Source organism: Lagopus leucura, unplaced genomic scaffold (genome assembly GCF_019238085.1).
Source record: "Lagopus leucura isolate 7727_CA_CO unplaced genomic scaffold, USGS_WTPT01 Super-Scaffold_1, whole genome shotgun sequence".
Taxonomy (NCBI): Eukaryota; Metazoa; Chordata; class Aves; order Galliformes; family Phasianidae; genus Lagopus; species Lagopus leucura.
The window spans coordinates 37,570,180-37,588,833 of NW_024962250.1; the positions used below are offsets into that span (position 1 = coordinate 37,570,180).

The 18,654-nt window shown below is 38.7% G+C and overlaps 1 protein-coding gene across 3 annotated transcripts in view; it reads right to left on the reverse strand.

Annotated features, from left to right (window-relative positions):
• PPM1A (protein phosphatase, Mg2+/Mn2+ dependent 1A) overlaps window positions 1-18,654 on the reverse strand; it is a 31,690-nt gene that overhangs the window by 8,334 nt on the left and 4,702 nt on the right. For 2 of the 3 annotated variants that reach the window (XM_042876436.1, XM_042876351.1), the window contains exons 2-5: window positions 10,101-10,952; window positions 8,348-8,465; window positions 3,427-3,535; window positions 1,279-1,336 (exon numbers count right to left, since the gene is read on the reverse strand). In XM_042876436.1, coding sequence (XP_042732370.1) covers window positions 1,279-1,336; window positions 3,427-3,535; window positions 8,348-8,465; window positions 10,101-10,934 — 1,119 coding nt within the window. In that variant the 5' untranslated portion in view covers window positions 10,935-10,952. The remainder of the gene's footprint in view (window positions 1-1,278; window positions 1,337-3,426; window positions 3,536-8,347; window positions 8,466-10,100; window positions 10,953-18,654) is intronic. The other variant, XM_042876517.1, reaches the window with a different exon arrangement.

An 18,654-nucleotide genomic window follows, 5' to 3' on the forward strand; every position in this document is an offset into this window, starting at 1 on the left:
TAGGCCCTTTAGGCCCCCAGACAACAGAGGGTTTTGTATAGCTGATAAATGGAACCACTCTGAAAAAAGTGTTTAATTCCTGCTATCAGTTAAAAGAAAACACATCTTAACACACACCAAATAGTAAAGTTCTAGTGGTGTTTAATTGTTTTACGTTGTATCTGTTTCCTTTCCCCTCACTAAGATTGTTCTACACTTGGCTTAAGCTAACTGCCTTCTCTGTTCCACGAAGTTGGGTATATATGTTAACTAAGCATGGCCACAGCTTGCTAGCTGAACCAACAGTTAAATCAGCAGCACAGCCAGCAGAGCAAACTGCTTATGTACAGCAGCAATTTGGGGTTGTTTCAGCATTAAGTACTATCTTCCCCTAAATAGCAGAGACATGATGGGCTTTAACAATGCTCTCAGCTGGTACTTCTACAGCTGCACACCCCTATTGTTACTGAGACTGCAGGAGATACAAGTATTACTCTTCTTTGAAAGTACTGTCTTACTGATTCCTTTGAAAGGGAAGAGGCTAATTAAGTCTTTAGCAACGCCACATATGACAACTTCCTAGCATTAAATTTCTGCACCCTCCATTCAAAACCTGCACACAGAATTCATTACAGACCAAAAAGAAGAACAGTTGGCACGGAGGTGTAGCACAAAAGCCAAGATCACTAAAATTACTCTTTGTGAGAGTACCACCCCCAGATTTTTCTTCAAAACCAGAAGGAGCAAAGGAGCACCATTATATGAGAGACTAAAATGGTTATGTTTTTCCAAGTGTAAGGCTGCAGAATAAAAGCAGTAGTGCGTAAAAATGCAGGAGCTGCATGCCAACTATTCAGTATGCAAATTCCTGTATCCTAGTTGCCAACATCATCATAAAATGAAGATGTTTAACGTTCATTTGTGGAACAGCAACTTAAACAGAATGCTTTACATTCAAATTGCATCCTTTTTCAGATAGCATTAAGGCATTGTTAGGCTAAGGGTACCGAGAGAACTGCCAAACAGTAGCACTCAGTTTCAAAGCCGATGCACAGCTTTATGTTTGAAGGCATTTCACTTCTATGCTACATTTGCAAGATACAAATCAGGGAATTCCAACACCAACAAGTAAACAGTGCTGAAATTCTATGATCAGCAGAAGGCATCCAAAAACAGTCCCAAAGGCACAAAATGGTTCTTACTTTTTTTTTGGGAAAGTAGAACTGGAAATATGTTGCTTTCCAAAACAAATGCAATTGCTGGGGCGGGAAGAAAGAATGCCATAGAAGAGATACTTACAGTGTCATCATTCCTGTAGGGGTTCAGTCTGTTATAAACAGCTTCTATTACACTCCGTCTAGATCAAAAATAAATAAAAAAAATACAATATTTTAAAGTCAAACTCCTTAGGTAAAATTGTAATTTTAAAAGCAAACTTTTAAAGATCTTACATTTGCAGAACCAAGTTTACTGCAAGTTAGTCTTAAGTGCCATTACACACCAACCATAGTTATCCCAATCCTTTAAAACCCTCAAGTTCAAGAAAAAGAAAGCTGAATAAGCACTTTGCATTCAACAGAAGAGAAGCACAACCAAACAGTCAGATGAGGCTGCAGTGCTGTTTTGTTTGGAGGTATGTCTCTCATACTTAAAGAAGAAAAAAAAGAGGATCAGAGAACCTGATACAGGTTGAATGCCATGGCCATTTGTGTGCCCAATGAACACTGCAGTAGAACCTTCATATATTAGGACACTTCCAGAGGGCTTAAAGAGGTTTTTCAAGAAAAATGATACACACGAAAAATAAGGGAGGGTGAAGGATAAGGAAGCCTCTACCTTACCCAGCACATAAGAATTTTGGAAGGGGAGCAGGAAGGAAAGAGAGGAATAAAGGAAAAACAGACTGGACATCAAAAGCAATTTTCCTCCAGATACCCTAATGTGCAGAACCAAGTATGACAAAATAGCACACTACAACTCGGATACAACCTCAAAGCCACCTTTTAACTGCTCATGAATACATGCAGGGGAAAAATGAGAGTGCTTTCAAAGTAAAAGAAAAAAAAAAAGCAGATGGCAGTCTTTATAATCTTCCTGTAACATCAGAAAGTTGGGTACTATCATACAGCAGTATAAACATCACAGCAAATCTGGTGAATGATCATACAGCATGGGAGAAGAGGATGAATTTGAAGAAATAAAAATAAGCAATTATTCCCAAAGTACAATGCACAAAGTTGTTCTCATCTTTCAGAGATAGCTATCGCTGATTCTAAATAAAGCCAAGTTACTTGACAAGCATTGTTTGCTTTCCAAATGGTCACTATTGCTTCAAGTTACACTATAATACAATTAAATCCATATTTCTGTCAATCACTATTCAAGATAACATCACTAAAGCACATAATCCCACCAAAGTCACTCATTTCAGTGACTTCAGCACTGCCTCACAACCACAAAGCTACTGCTAGCCAAAGCTTGATAAACAACTTGTATGCCATCTTTTATGAGTAACTGACTCATCAGTGCTTCAAGATGACTGTAACACATCCTAAATAGACACTACTATTTATATATAATAGCCATCTCTTCTTTTCCTACATCATAAAGGAAGAATTTTGTTATGTAGAAGTCATCCTTACAGCCCACTTATCATTTATTCCTCTACGTGCCTACAGACTTCAAGTTCCTATGTAACAAGACAAAAATTACACACTGAAGTATTAAAAATAAACTGTCCACATCACATGTGCTCAATATACACAGTACAAGTTCATGAATGACCTTCTGAACCAAAAAACACTTGCTGTGGAAAAAAAGCCAAGTGCGTTTCTTTCTTAACTGTTGAACATCAATTTGAGACCCTGTAGCACAGCGCTGAACTCTTCAAGGCCAAAAAACAGCCTATTTAAAGTTCTACTTAACTTTTTGGATAGACTTCTATCCTGGTTTTGTGTTCGACACAAGCAGAGAGGTGCATAAGCAAAATTTTAAGCAATTACCACATTGCCTTAGCTACAGACAAGAAAAGAAAGCTGCCAAGCAAAACATGATATGCATAAAACTTTTTGAAGAGCAGAACCATATGTCCAAGTAGCTACTAAAGGCAGTCAGTATGTTATTTTTGTACCTTCAAACCATGTCCCACCCAACGAAACCCAATTAATTACAAAAACAGAGACACTCAGGCCACCCTTAAAAAAAAAACAAACACCCTTGATCCTTCTCAAAACTACATTTTGACATGTAATTTTTAACAGTGATTCATAGTTAACTCTGTTCTTGTACTTTCCTTTTCATTCAGAACAGTTCAGTAACAACAACCGAAGAACAGATCACATTCGTCCTGCGCCCTTCCTCCCTCCCCGTACTTTTAAGAGTGGCCTTACAGTTAAGTTTGATTTAAATAATAATAATAAAAACACATTTACACTGATGTGAACTCACTTGCTTGCCAATTCACCCCCTGGCGGGAGGTTTGGGATGCTCTCAGTTGCTAACGTACGCATCACGTGGACTAAGTCTGGCACTCCTTCACCCTGCTTCTTTATGATCTCTGGGAATCAGAAGTACTTTTTTTGTAAGTGCAGTCCAAATTTAACTTTAAAAGATTGAAATACTCAGTTTTATAAAAAGGCAGCTTAATTTCTGTTAATATAAGAAATTAATGACAGACCATACTCAACATGGTGTTAACTTGATTCCATAACAAAAAAGACCCGTGATGGATCTGACACAAGATACCCTGCTAGCTGTTAACATGCACACAGGTTTCAGAAATACACAGCTAATGATTCCAAGTCTAATGGCTTTCCTGCTATAGCATCATTTTATTTTCCTAACAAAATGCACTGGGCACGAAGCAAAGATTAACATCAGCTTTATCACTGCAATAGAAGGTTAAAGATTATCACCATCCTAGAAAGCAATGGTATTTTCACCAAACAGAGTTCATCATCAGACACAAATGACCCCCAGTACAAGTACACGTGGCTGCAAGCCTATAAGCCAATACCTGTACCTTACCACATCACTGCAACATGCAAATGTTAGGAGCTATCATGTACAAGTTAAAAGCCAGGGACATTGGAGTGAGGGGCAGCTCCACCCTTCACTCAACTCGCAGTACGTGACTACTAGGCAGTTATTTAAAGCTGAGCTCCTCCAAAGTCTGGAGAGAGAGGCCTTGCACTGTACTTCTCTAATTTTATTCTTAGGCCTATTTTCCTTTTTAAAGCAGTAAGCACAATGGAAATCACAGGAGATTTTGCTGTAACACCTCTGAAAATATTCTCTTTTTATAGGAATTTTAATAAATTCAAAAACAATCTATTTCTTCAAAATGCATTTCTGCAGATTGTCTGTAAATACAAGCTTAGAAAATAAGAGATGAATTATTAAGACTCAGCATTATTGATCTTCAAGTGAATACTGCAGCCCATATACAATAGGTATGTCTATACACACACATTATTCCTTATGTATTGATACAACTTGAAGAGCAGTTGGAATTCATCAGTACCATTTCTGAAATGAATACTTGAGCATTTAGTTTTTACTCTAACAGATAATTGCAGATAACATACCAAGTTTCCACTTTGTAATTTAATCAGTGAGATATGGCACACTGAAGCTTAAAACCAGCACGTCCCCAGTCCTTTTTTGTAAAATAGGTCAGATAAATAAATAGCAAATTATTTTTGTGCATGCAGTAGTTTTTCAGGGCTGTGTGTGTTTACGGGAAGAATCAGCTTTATTTTGCCAGCAGATTGTGCAAATTATTTGCAAGGTACAATGAAAGCACTGTCTAGTCCTCAGCAGTGTCAGACTGTAACACAAAGCTTTAACCTGCTCAAATAAGAACCTAAGTTTTAGATGTATGACACCACACACCAGATAGTTCAGAAACTTGCAGCTTCCTCAAGAAATTCTATGGCTAAAATTCATTTTACCATCTAATATTGAGGAAATAATCTACCACTCATAAATCTGAATAAGAAGCAAGATCTCAGTTTTGGTTTGCCAAGTTCCTTTATTGTGCAATTTTGAACATCTAGTATATTCTACATTGTGCTAGAGCTAGAGTTCTGCTGTACAAAAATAAGGACTTTGTGTGTTTTACCTATACTACACAGTATCACAACCTGTAACTGCAGTACATGTAACATACAGTCTCCACTAAATGAATACATTTATATTTTGATATAACTAAGATACAGACTGAATGAACACTGATGACAGAACAAATGGAGTCGGTCTGCTAGCTGCATTAATTTATTGGAATTACTTTCTTGCAATACATCTTATGAGCCCCACACCTATTCAATTTACTTTAAAACCTTCTAAACATTTTCATGGCATCAAGCATGGGAAGATCGTACTTATATAACCCTACAAATAAAGGATTAAAACATAACTGCTTATTTCATTCTCTGAACGGGAATTCCACACAGATTAAGAAAATTCAAATTTGCAACGTTGTGAAAATATGGGAGGGAACATGTAGCAGCTAACTGAAAATGATTCACCTCTATGTAGATAAAAACATTGCTACATTATCTATTACTGAACGTTTATATGTAAGAAACTGAGAACAGAAGAAGCAGCCTAGACAAGTGTCATTTTAAACACATCAATAACTCACATATTAGTGCAAATAACAGCAATGCATTCTGGAGTGACTGATTACTTCTACAAGGAAGATCACATAACATTTTATGAGCAACACTTATTTACTGCAAGTAATGGCAAAAAAAAGACGCTTCTCCACACTTGCTTTCTCTTCTGTTGCTGTCACAGCTGTGAATCTGGACCACAAACACAATGAGATTGATGGTGGCATAGTCAGTAGAAAGCTTCTTTTCTTTAAATCTGAATAATATCTGCTTGTTCACAGAATCATTTGGAAGATACCTTAAAGATCCACTAATTCTAAGTCCCCTCTTGTTCCAGAGGACCATCAGTAGAAAGCATCATTCAGTCTTAAAACTTGTACTACTTTTTCAGTGTAAAAATAGGTTCTAGGATAAAACATGACTAGGAATAATGCACATTATTAGCAAGCATCAAATCTCATTACCTGTTGAGACTACATTGAGTACTGGAGTGCATAAAAGTCTATTTTATGCATTTTCACCAGGTTTCCATTTTACTGAATTTTAATTTTAAACTGGTATTACAAATTAGTAAGAGAACTCTAAAAGTCTCAAAGTAGTCCTTGCATTTTCTACTTCCTTCAGCTACATATTAGGCTTTTAAAGTCAAACATGATTATTCCTAAAGCATCTTAATGAAAAATCGTTACTGTAGTGTTGAACATTTCAGATAGCATAGCAGTTCTGCTTTGCTAGCCGACTCTGCATGATCCATTTCCAGCAAGAAACAACATAATTGCATAAAAATTATCTAGTTAAATGTAACAACTGTCACCTGCTCTTGAAGTTTTGTTTTAGTTCAGCTTTTCAACTTCCCTCCTCAGTCAGAGCTAAAAGGGGAAGTTCTGTCTACAGCTGATATAAACCAGTGCAGGTTTTAATAGTGTTTACTACATATTCATAAGTTTAAATAATACTTTTGTACAACAAGAGACAAAAGTTTGAGAACAACACTAAAAAGAAGCGAAGACCCTTGAGGGGAAGTACAAATCATTTCCTCAAGTAGCTCAGACAACTTGTCATTAAATTAGTATTAAAGTGCTTTGCAACTACATACAGAATCTGTTAGCTTCCATTCAAGTATGACACTTCACTCATTACTGAAATCTTCTATTTGTATAAATGGAAAGAATTGGCAGCCAAATTCACTGTATGAACCATAACCACATGCAGATGCAGTGACAGGTTTTTCATTTACTGAGGTGTTGCAGGTAACGGGTTGGCATGAAGTAAGGCAAAACAGGTAAGGTATGAAGGCAATACTCGTCCAGATTAGAAAGAGTTAGCATGCTGTAAATTAATGTGTGACTTCACAGCATACTTGCTCTTCAGCAGTTTTGTGAGTGGGCCTACATAATGAGCTCTTCGAATGCCTGAAATGGAGAAAGCTATGTGACACTTAACTCATGCAGTTCTACCATACACACAGATACTCCTGCTACATGGTCAAATAAACCCACACCATAGCTTGGGGTGCACCAACCCTTCCTATTAGGAAAGTTGGATCAAACCAGAAAACATGCTCTATCTGGTCATTAGTTCAGAGGCAGAACAGCTGTACTTTGCCACGACCTTGGGGACAAGGTCTTTGAAATAGGCAACTCCTTCCTTAAGGAGCACTTAGACCAGTAGTAAGTGCTTTGAACTTCATGTTAATTTATCTGAACCCAGAATTCCCATGTAGACAAGACCTTGGTGAAGCTTACGAAGCTGCACTTTGTATTACCTTTGTGCAAGTTAAGGAGGAAAAAAAGTGGACAATATATTCCTGTAACATATTAATCACTGATACCATCGTTGCTAAGTACTCTGTGTACTGTGCTGTGTGTGCTGTTAGGGATTCTTGCAGTATATACACATAACTAGACTGGTAACACACAGACCCAAAGAGTCCACTTCAAAAATAGACTTAGCCTATGCAAACAATGCATACAGCAAGTCTTACGTTTCAGAAACAAAATCCAAGCTGTGCTCATCTTTAAATATCAAAAGGCACGATAAAATCCAGTTTTAATGAGAAATCTCTGAAATTAAATTGACTTCAAATATCATGATCCAAATTGATCATGATGATCCAGAGCACCCATGACTTGCAGTTTGAGCTCAAAGTTTAAATCATCCAGAAATACAAGTTTAAACAAAATTCTGAAGTTATTATCAAGGATGTGCTCCCAGATTTTGCTCATCAGGAACGCTTAAAGATTAGCTTTAGCAAACTTCTGACATACTTCCAAATAAATATACACGTCAGCAGGTGCCTTCAATGTAACAGTAATCAAGCTGTAATTGCATAATGAAATATTTTTATGACTAATTTGCAGACAGAACTACACAGAAATGACATGCAAATTACCATCTTCATACACATTTTGCAGGACATTCTATTTCATTTAACTCCATGTAACAGGAACAGTGATTTACTGGCCTGTAGTTATTGCTGCAATGGACTCATGAGGAACAACTCATGAGCAAAATGAAAATTTTGCCATCCTGAACAATTTTCAGATGGGCTGCTGAACTCGCATAGCAGAATTCTGCCAGGTCATACAGCAGGACTGTAAGAGTGCCTTTTTCTGAGATGTACACTAGATGGCCAACAGCACTTGATGGTCTATCAAAAAGCTTGCATGGATTAAGTTTAGTTGTTGCAAAGGGAAGGGGGCCAGGGGGTCTGTTTAGAAACAAAGTTACTTATTTTTTTTTAAATGATCCACCTTCTACTCTGCTTTCCAGGTACTTGTCCAACTCTGCCTCTCTTTTCACCGCCTCCGGTGATACCTTTGGGGCATTCGGAAAGCAGATCAGTATCACACTCATGTTGTCTCGACTTCCCTGGTGGAAAAAAAAAAAATGATTTGAGAACACAAACACACCAGACAGAAACCAAATCAAAGCATTTTCACTTTTTCTTTCAAAATTCTAGTTGTTCATTCCGTAAAAACTACCTTTAAGTCACTTTTTTTTCCACCTTCATGCTCTGAAGACGATTACAGACAGCCCACTGTCTTTCTAAAATGATATTACTAATAAGTGATGTACAAAGTTGCACAATTACTTGTTTTAAGTATTTTCTAATCATTTCAAGAAAACAGATGAAATATTATATCAGTAAGCAAAGCCTTCACTGCTTAAACGCAGTACAAAGGAAGCTGTTGAAGTCAGACAGCACTTTTACTTAACAACACTGCTACTGATCAGAGGTTTTTTTTCCCCTTTAAAAACACTAAATAAAGAAATTACAGGTTATAGTATCTATTAAGGGACCAGTTGGAAAGAGCTCTAGCCTTTACAAAAGCATTCTTTGAAATGGAAACGTTTAGAACTTAGACTAAACACAGTCCTAATACTCACCATGTATTTAAACACAATCACATTCTACTTAAGAAAACTTACTGTTTAGTTTGCTTTCACAAACCCTGCGCTCTTGTCTACAGACATGCATTTATGCTTAACATCAACAACTGAATGCACTGAAGTTAGTGAGATCAAGAACAAATGTTTAAAACAAGCTTCTATAGATATGAGAAGGTGCTGGCAGCTGGCTACTGCAAAATTTACAGCATCCATAAGACAGCGTTCATTCCACAGCATTTGTTTTCAAGACTAGCAGATAAAGCTGTAAACAAAAACATGAGCCTTATCAATCCTCTACAATGCTGGAAAGCAAATTTCTCTTTTTCCAAGTGGGAAACTATGACCTTGTTAGCCACGTGGCATGAGCTGATACACAGTCTTGCCTCGATAGCATAAGAAAAACTGTGTATTTACACTACAGCTTACAGCCTGTCTTTACAGAACTAAGTGCTAAGTTACAAAATTAAATATTTCAGATCTCTTAACTGTGCCATCCTACAGTTCACTGAAACAAGGTGGAAAGCTGCCGTGCAGAAAATTGCAGAGATTTGTTAAACAAAACAGTGTTAGTTTCACAGCCATATGACAACACTGAATGAGAAGTACAGTAATTAAACCAGAACAAAACCTGATTCAGGAAGTCAGATCTTCACACAGTCAAGACTTTAAACTGTAAGATATGAAGTCAGAGTTGAATCACTCTGTATTTATCCTGACATGATCATGGCAGTAATGTTACTACATGGTCAGGAGAGGAAGGAAAAGCATATTTCCCACTCTGATTAAAGAGCTGAGAATTTGTAAAGTACATTGTGAACCAGAAAAGGACGGTTATGGTCCTTGGCTTTCCCATATGTTTCTGGCTTCTCGGGTATCACAACATACCTATTCACGACTTTTAACTCTTCAAAGGTACCCAGAAATCCATTTATTTCCATCTAATCCATCTATTTCCATCTAATCCATCTATTTCTGTTGCATGCTTGTTTACCCATTATTGCCATTTCTCTGGTAATAATTATTAACAAAATATAGAGTGGAATCAAAACATTAACTTGTTTATAAACTTCTATAGCAAAAACATAGTAAATTTCTCCTCTCAAGCCTTGCTACCTTGTACAAGCAGGTGTCAACTATCTCATTGCAAACTTTCTCAAGGTCATCAGTGACTTCAAGTCTGGATCTTACAAAGTCACAGAGCTCTTCATTTCCCATAACATCCCAGATACCATCGCAAGCCAGTATGATGAACTGATCATCTTCTTCTGATCTCTCAATTTCATAAACTTCAGGCTCTGGTGAGACTAGCTGTTCTGTGGGACCTTTCCCATGGACACATTTGTAATCAAAGTCCCCAAGTGCCCTTGAAACAGCAAGAGAGCCATTCACACGCTGAATCATTACAGAGCCGCCTGCATTCTGTATACGCTCTTTCTCCAGTGGGTTGCTTGGTTTGTGATCCTGTGTGAAGAAGTGAACCTTCCTGTTTCTACAAAGTAAACCTCTTGAGTCTCCACAGTTGATGAAGTATGTATGCTGGGGAGAAATCATGACACCCACAGCTGTTGACCCACTTCTGTCTGCACCATGTTTCTTCTCAGAGATGACTCTCATGTGTTCATCAATTTGCAGAAAACCTGTTCTGATGCCACTCTTTACACTTTCCACAGATGGTGGCCCATCTGGCCCTTTAAAATCCTGGTTGCTTGTGATGTGATCTAATAAATGCTCACAGCAGTACTTGGCAACCTGTGATCCAGCGTGCCCATCGTATACAGCAAAAAACGACCATCCATCAAGTCCATTTGGCAAACCAATCACAGCTGTATGCGCGTCCTCCATTTCGACTCGCCAGCCTTGCATACTACTCAGACCATAACGAAGCCCATTCCCCTGCCCTTGGGCATTATGCTTCTCCATCTTTGGCTTGTCTAAAAATGCTCCCATGATGCCTTTCCTTCAGGTCTAAAAAGAAAGAGAAAAGGGTTATTAAGATGATCTAGAACTTCAGAAATAAGCAGTAACTACACTATTAGAAACTGAATTTAGTAGTCCAAATAATGCTAAAGACAATTAAAAAAACCCTCAACAGATATAGTTTTTTTTTTCCCCCCCACAAAAGTAAAATTAGCATTGCTTTAGTCTAAATTAAACAAGGACACTGCTACTAGCTGATGTTTCCAGGACAGCAGTGTTGCCTAGGTCCCTACTGCCAGGCCATGAAGTCCTCCTGGTTTTATGATGGTGGCGTGGAAACGAAAGGAAAATTATTCTGGAGGATAAGGTTTTGCTTTTGTTTGGTTAAAACAGGTGAAGTGATCTGAAGGGTGAAGATGAATGTGAGTCTGCATTAAAAATAGTGGCAAACTGGACAACTAGGAGCAAGACACGGAGGGAAGAGAGCAGCTGTCCCTTCAGGCAGCCATTAGTATGGCTCAGCCATCTCATAAAAGTCCATCCTTAGATTTTCAGTTATATCACACAGCAAGCTTCTCAGATGTCTACACAGCAGATTTACTTAAAACCTTAATGTATGCATGCTTTGGTGAAAGACAACCACCCCTGACAAGTTTAAGGAAACCTGTTTGGAAATAAAATCACATGTACTGTCAATTCATGCTGCTTTTGTGTTCAAGCCAGACCAAGGTACTGCACACCCTACCCTCCTCCACCTGCAATCATTGGGATGTGATGCAGCAAATATTCGTGCTTAAGGGACGAACATCTGCAGGCAGCAGAAATGGACTGGTTGATCTTCGTGGCTTTCACACCCTATGCATTCAACCCACCCTTCTAATCACATCAGTTTATCTGTGCATTCATTACATATTTAAAAAAATACATAAAATAGGTCACACATTTTACATACTTGCAAATTCAGCACTAGAGAGAGTGCAAACTGCTGTTACACAACACAGGGTAAGGGAATAACCACAGAAGACCTTCAATTCAAAGATGTCAGACAGATCAACTGCAAGTCAAATCCCAAAGCAAGATCTTACCCAAAGCCCCAGCCAATCTGCTGCACTTGCACAGGTTATTTTCTAGGGATTTTAGGTTTTAGTGTGTGTGTGAAATATATTAGATCAGTTTCCTATGTGATAGCATCATTTTTTATAACATTATTATTCAAACAGATCCCCAGCTATACATGAAACTACACATCTAACAAAGCCTTTCAAGCACGCATCTTCCAACACATCATCAACCTGTTAGAAACATCCGTATGTGTTAATAAAAGCAGTCCAGAACGTTTACATCTGATCTCACCACACCTGACTGCAATGTCAGGCAGGGGCTCTGGAGGCACACTTGTTTTGGTCACATGCACAAAACCAAAAGCCCCACATTTCAGCTGTGTGGATCAAGTGAACACAGCACAACAACGCTCATGCAAACCATAACCAGCCAACAAAATAGAACAAGACATTGGTCTTGTATGCTACAGCATGCCCACAAGGTTCACATCACTGCAACTGCTAGGAAAAATGACTTACACAATTTTATCTTGCCATACAGCTCTAATGAAGTCAGCGTGATCAAAGTAATTACTGAATGCCACCATAAATCAAACAGGGAATTATTTCACAGAATGTAATTCTTATTCTGTGTCAGCAGCAGAGTTTGAACTGATGTATAATACTTTCATTGTCGAAGAAATCATGAAGTAGAATTCAAATCACTCTCTTTAAGAGCTCAAAAAGCAGAAAGCACCCAGGCAAATACCACATTTTTGTGAAGGTTCTACATTGTTTTATTGCTGTGTTTAAAAAGTAACCAAATACAGAAGCATTAAGAAAGAAGATAGTTAAACTGGACACAAGCACTGTTAAGCTTGGACTAGGAAAAGCAAACTTCCTAAGCAGGTACACAATATTTAGAGTTGTGCTCTGTAAGCTGTTCATCACTCTTTGCCATCCAAACCATGATTAAAAGTACCCCCAGACACATCGTATGCAGCTCCAGTAACTCACACAGAACTGCTGGAACACTTCAAAAATTCACTAGCCCACTCTCCATTTAAAATCAAGATGCCGCCTGGGAAGGCATAAGGCAAAGTGTGAGCTGTTGCTGTTCTTCTAAATTAAGCCTCGAAGGTGATGTGCTGACACATTTCTTCAAGGATGTGAGCAACCCACCAGAGATGTGAATACAACCGGGATAACCACAGTGCAGTTGTGTAACTTTTACTTATGAAATTATTCAGAGCCCACGGCGTAAAGTATTCCCCTCCTGAGAAGGATAGCAAGAGCCTGCAGTCACATTCCTTGCCAAGCTCTAGGTAATTGTTTTTCCAACCCTAACATCAGTCTGTACCTCTCAGCATGTAGGCCAGACTTTCAAAATCCTTGTTACATCTGAAGGGAAAGTATAGTTTATCTGCATGTAGGATGAATACAGCAAACATCTAGCTTTTCTGAACAAGAATGGAAATTCTGGAAGAGCGTGAGCTTAATATGACCAATATGTGGCTGCAACCTGAGGAATGTAGTCTTTAAGTCATAACATTTATTTTTAGTTTTATAAAAGGGGGGAAAAACACTAAGAGGCTGATGTAAGAAAGCTGTGTCTCCTTCCTACTAAAATAATCATCTTTCAGTCCTGTTCTTGAGTTTGTATCCACACAGACATCTTTCACACATTACTGCCTACCTAAATCACCACTCTCCCATACATTCCTCCATGAAGAGTTTTGAGCACAATACTGCTTGGAGTTGGAATGATACCTTAATTAAGCACATGTAACCCTGTATGCAAATCAGATTAACTTACAGCAGAGCAAGCATCCAAGTTGCAGCATGACTTTGTTATGTAATAACACGAAAGACAGAAGTCAAACCCAGAACAGACTGCATGCATGATTTGCAATAAAGCAGCAAATGTGGCTCAGCTGAGTGTTCTCTTTTACATTTCTTCAGTCATTTTCATTAATAGGATCACTTTTTTTTAAAAACCCTTCTCCTCATCCTTCTTAGCCCAGCTGCAGTTCTGTGAACAATCAGCAATAACAGTAGGAAATTAGAGCCTGACAGTGGGATACAGACTCATCCTCTGCTCTGGAGTCCTTGGCTTTCAGGATGCCTGACTGACGTACAGAACGCAGCCAGATGGCCTTCCTATCCCTACTAAAGAAAAAAGGGAGAGAAAATGCACTTGAATCCTAAATCTTATAGACAAACATGCAACACTACAACACCCATTGTTTTTTCTTAGAGGAAGATGATTCTGAACAGGTACTATAGCAGAGTGATGTGTAAAACATGAGGCACAAGGCTCTCTCCTGAAGAGGTAAATGAAATACCACCAAGCACTGCAATGGTCGACCAAACTCCATTTCTAACCTAAATCAACTTTCGGTTCACCACCTCATTGTCTGTGACTTCCATCAATTCCCCCCATAAAGAAAGCTTTCTGCAATCAAAGCCCCTAGATTTTGGCTCCCAACAATACATATTCAGAAGCTTGTCTAATTATATATATTTTAACTGAGAATGGATTATTTGCATAAATATGAATATACATGCATGTATCCATATGCATTTATGACAGCATCCAAAGCATGACTTCTGAAATGCTGACTTCGTAGAGGTCAAACTGAAGGACAGCCTCCATAGCAAGCGCTTGAAAAACTCAAGCCACAGTTTGCAGACAGGAAAGCAGGAGAACTGTACAGGCCTAGAAAAGAAAACTAACACAAGTGACAAAACCTTGGAGAAAACACAAGAGTACCAAAATTCAAAGGGCTGCAGCATTAGAAACAAAACTGAAACAATGAATGGAGCATGCTAAAGAGTCAGCAGCTAAAACCTTTGAAAACAGATGCAATTGGAGAACAGAGGGGCAAAGAAAAGGAGGGTAATTAGTATACCAGAGCACGGACATCCATGGACAACCACAGATACATCACTGGAATGCATGAAATCCCTTTGCCCCTTCATTTGTCCCTCAAATTACACTATTCAGCCAGTGCAACTATATTGCCTCCTGATACATGAGAAGGTAAACTTTACCTCTGCTTATTTTGAGGGTTCAAATGAAGACGTCTTAAACTGTTCAACAGAGGACAGCTGACGTAACCCCATATATATCCCTGTAGAAACACTATTTATTTTTCCAAAGAACACTGACTGGAGTGTCTTATCCCAGAAACACCACTACCTCACCATCTGAAATTTGTACTTTAACAATATATAATTTAATAATCCTTTTAAAACAATGTTTGAATTGTATTTCTTCCACTAGGATAAGCTGCTTATACGAACCACACTGAAGCTGGAGCTATTTGTTCTAACTAAGCCAAGAAATGTCCCCATATTGCAATTTCCTGGAACAATTCTCCAAGTGACATTATGCCCTGTATGCTGGAAGGAGCACACAAAGAAAGATTACTATCTTTACTTAAGCTACACAGAAAGGACATAGAAAAAGTCACCAAATTATACATACTGCTACTGAATAGAAAAGGGGCATTCGATCCTTTCAGCTCCAACCTGATTTGTGGCACTTCTCCCCTGCCTTAAGCAGGCAGGATGCAGTAACCAGTCAGCACGTCATCGTGCAAATATGGAACCATTTCCCAAGTTAGCTCCTGCTGAATGAAAAACGAGAACATACTGGATGCACCAAATCAATTAACATTACCAAATAACATGTCAGAGGATCAGAAGAATGACTAAAATAAAACAGAACACGTGGATGAGGAGACATAATTACACCACAGTCATGGGCTGAATGAAGTAATGAAAAAGCTTTATGCCAATGAAACTATTTCAGAACTATCAGAGGCCGTACGATGAGTTTCTGGCATTCACGGCTCACCAACATCAATAAAGCACTGAAAAAATCTGAGCTGATGCTTCTGAATGTGTACTTTCAAATGCAGGAATAGATGGCCAATTCAGAGATGTGAATTGTCTCTGAAAAAGAAGCAGGACAAGAAATAAATACAGAAACAGGGTATTTCAGTAAACAAGGAGTAACGCTATTTCCCCACCAGAATACTTTCTTCTCAGAGATGAAACTGTAGCCTGCATTAAATTTTGGTAAGATAACTGCAGATAGGAATACGCGAGTGGAAACTTCCCACTGAATTAAGAACATTAATGATTATTTTGTTTTAGGACAGATGCCGTCTCCATGCTATGGCATATGGTGGAAAAGCAGAGCAGGAGAAGGCAGACAGCTGGAAGGGTTAATGTGACAAAAAGGAAAGAAAAACGCCAAGCTCCATATTTTGCAGAAAAAGGCCTTCAGAGGTAAGGACATCTACACACAACCCCCAGACATCATCTTCTGCTGTTATCTACCCTTCCTCCAGACAATGAAACCAGTTCCAAGGTTCAACTAGGAGCTGTTACAATACTGGTTGAAGTCCAGACTCTCTCAGAAGCTGTATGTAATCTGGTTTTCCTAAAAGCAAGTTCTAACATGGAAAAAAAAAAAACCAAACAAAAACAGTTTGCCTTACAAATCACTCCTGAATTATGAAAGAGTGATGTAGCTTCAAGATTTCTTTATGGAGTTGTTTTTCTCTACTATCAGTTGCTGAAGAAAATTACTTCTCAGTATCACCTGGACCACTGCTGTGAATAGAACAATCACTAAATTGATTTTGAGAGGAGATACAACTTGTACCCACATAAACCATCACCATCCTAGCACAGCTGCCACCCTCAGAACACAAGTAAGGGAATATTTCTTGGCCCAAAAAGAATTCTTACTTCCTTCTTAACATCTGTGCTACGAAGCAGAGATAGGACAACATAAAAAGCAGCATTATCAAAGTACAAGCAGACCAATCGCTATGAAAAACTGCATAGACAACCAAAATGGCATCTGCAAGTACACTGAAAATCAATGAAGCAGTCCTGCATAAATTCATAGGCTGCTGTCTGAACAGCAGGAGAAGAATCAAATCCCCCAGGTTCTCGTTTGAAAAAAATAATAAGCAGAAAATGCTGCTTAGTTGCAGCACCTTTCTGGTTATACCTCGTTTTTCAAAGAGTTCTTTTAAAGAAAAGCCTTGGAAGATAAACAAAAGGCACCCATTTAAGGCACAGAGATTAAACAAACGCTTTGTTAATAGCACACAAACTCCTGCAGACTACAGCCAAAATTCAAAGCCCCATTGAGGAAAGCACTGTAGAAAGGAACTGCGAGATCCAAGGAAGCAACATTCTATGTGAGACAGAAGTCAGGAGAAAGAAAAGCCCTACTTCACTTTATGCAGCAATCAATGAGATGCAGCAAGATCCACAGTTTTTGAAAGAGCAAAGCAAAAAAGTGAAAATAATTTCAATAAAAGTCAAAGATTTCTCAGAAGAGCACATAGCATTACGTGGTTCCAGCAGCAGAACCACGCACAGCACTGCAGCTTCACAAGAACAAAAACACATACAAGGGAGCTGGGGGAGGGAAGGGAAAAAGACAGCACGCAGAAAAATAATCAGGCTGTCACATAAGCTGAACTGCAATTTCTCCAGTATTTATAATACCAACACAACATCACTGTCACCTACCACCACCATTAGGAATATTACCCCATTCCTATACACTGTGGGCCTAACATCCAATCCTCACCTGGGTACAAATAGCCCACTGCTAGTCCAAGAACTGAACAGATCTGAACGTATCAAACACTTCAAGTAACAGCTGAATGAAACTGTCCTTTAAACTTCAATCTTTCGACCTCTCATTCACAGCTTGAAGTCTCAGCATCTTTGTTCCCTGCTAGCATTATCATCTAAACAGTACTTGGCGTTTACAGAAAGATATATCGAACATCTACAAAGGAATGTTTTCTGTAGTGGAAGAACCACACTATTTCACTGCTATTTCTGAGTCAGAAAGAAAACAAAACACAACAAAACAGCGTTTGTTTTCATCAACTTCAGCTAACCCTATTCAGAACAACCAGAGGGTTTGAGTTCAGCCCATGCCATCATACCCCAAAAGAGGAAAGTGAAATTCTTGGGTAGCCGACCTCTATAGACCAGAGCAGCTAATCGGAGGCTAACAATAATTTAAAAGACACCACAACACCAAATGCATTAATTGAAGCACTCCCGAAATGCAGCAAAACAAACCCACACGCACACATGATGAAACTGTTTCCTGCTCAGGAAACCAGCACTTTGTTTTCGTTTACAGTCAGCGCCGTGCAGCACTGCCAGTTGTGGTTATGTAAATGTAAAGGCAAATTCCTGCAGAATCCCACCATTCGTCTGTCACGGATGTCGCTGCCCCGTTTAACAGATACCTTCACCACAAAGCACGCTGTGTTATCGTTGTTGTATACAGCACAAAGAAAAAATCAAATGCGTTGAATCATTACAACATTTCCTCCTGAATTTTCAGCCCTTGTACCTCTAGTTGTACACAGTGAGCACTCATCTCGTGATTAGGAGATGTTTCCATGAGGGCCACAAGTTTTCCTGCTAAGCCAAGCACTCAATATTACGAAACAATTCAATGTAAGATACCATTCTCCAGACTCTTCACTTTGTGAGAAAATATTTGTGGTTGTAATCACAGCAACACTACCATTGTTCTGGTGAGGATAAATGAAAAGCAGCACACGAGACTTCAAACCTGCTGACTACACATCAGAATAAAAGGGGAATAAAATGGGAAATGTTCTGAAGTGCACAGCTGTAACCTGGCTTTG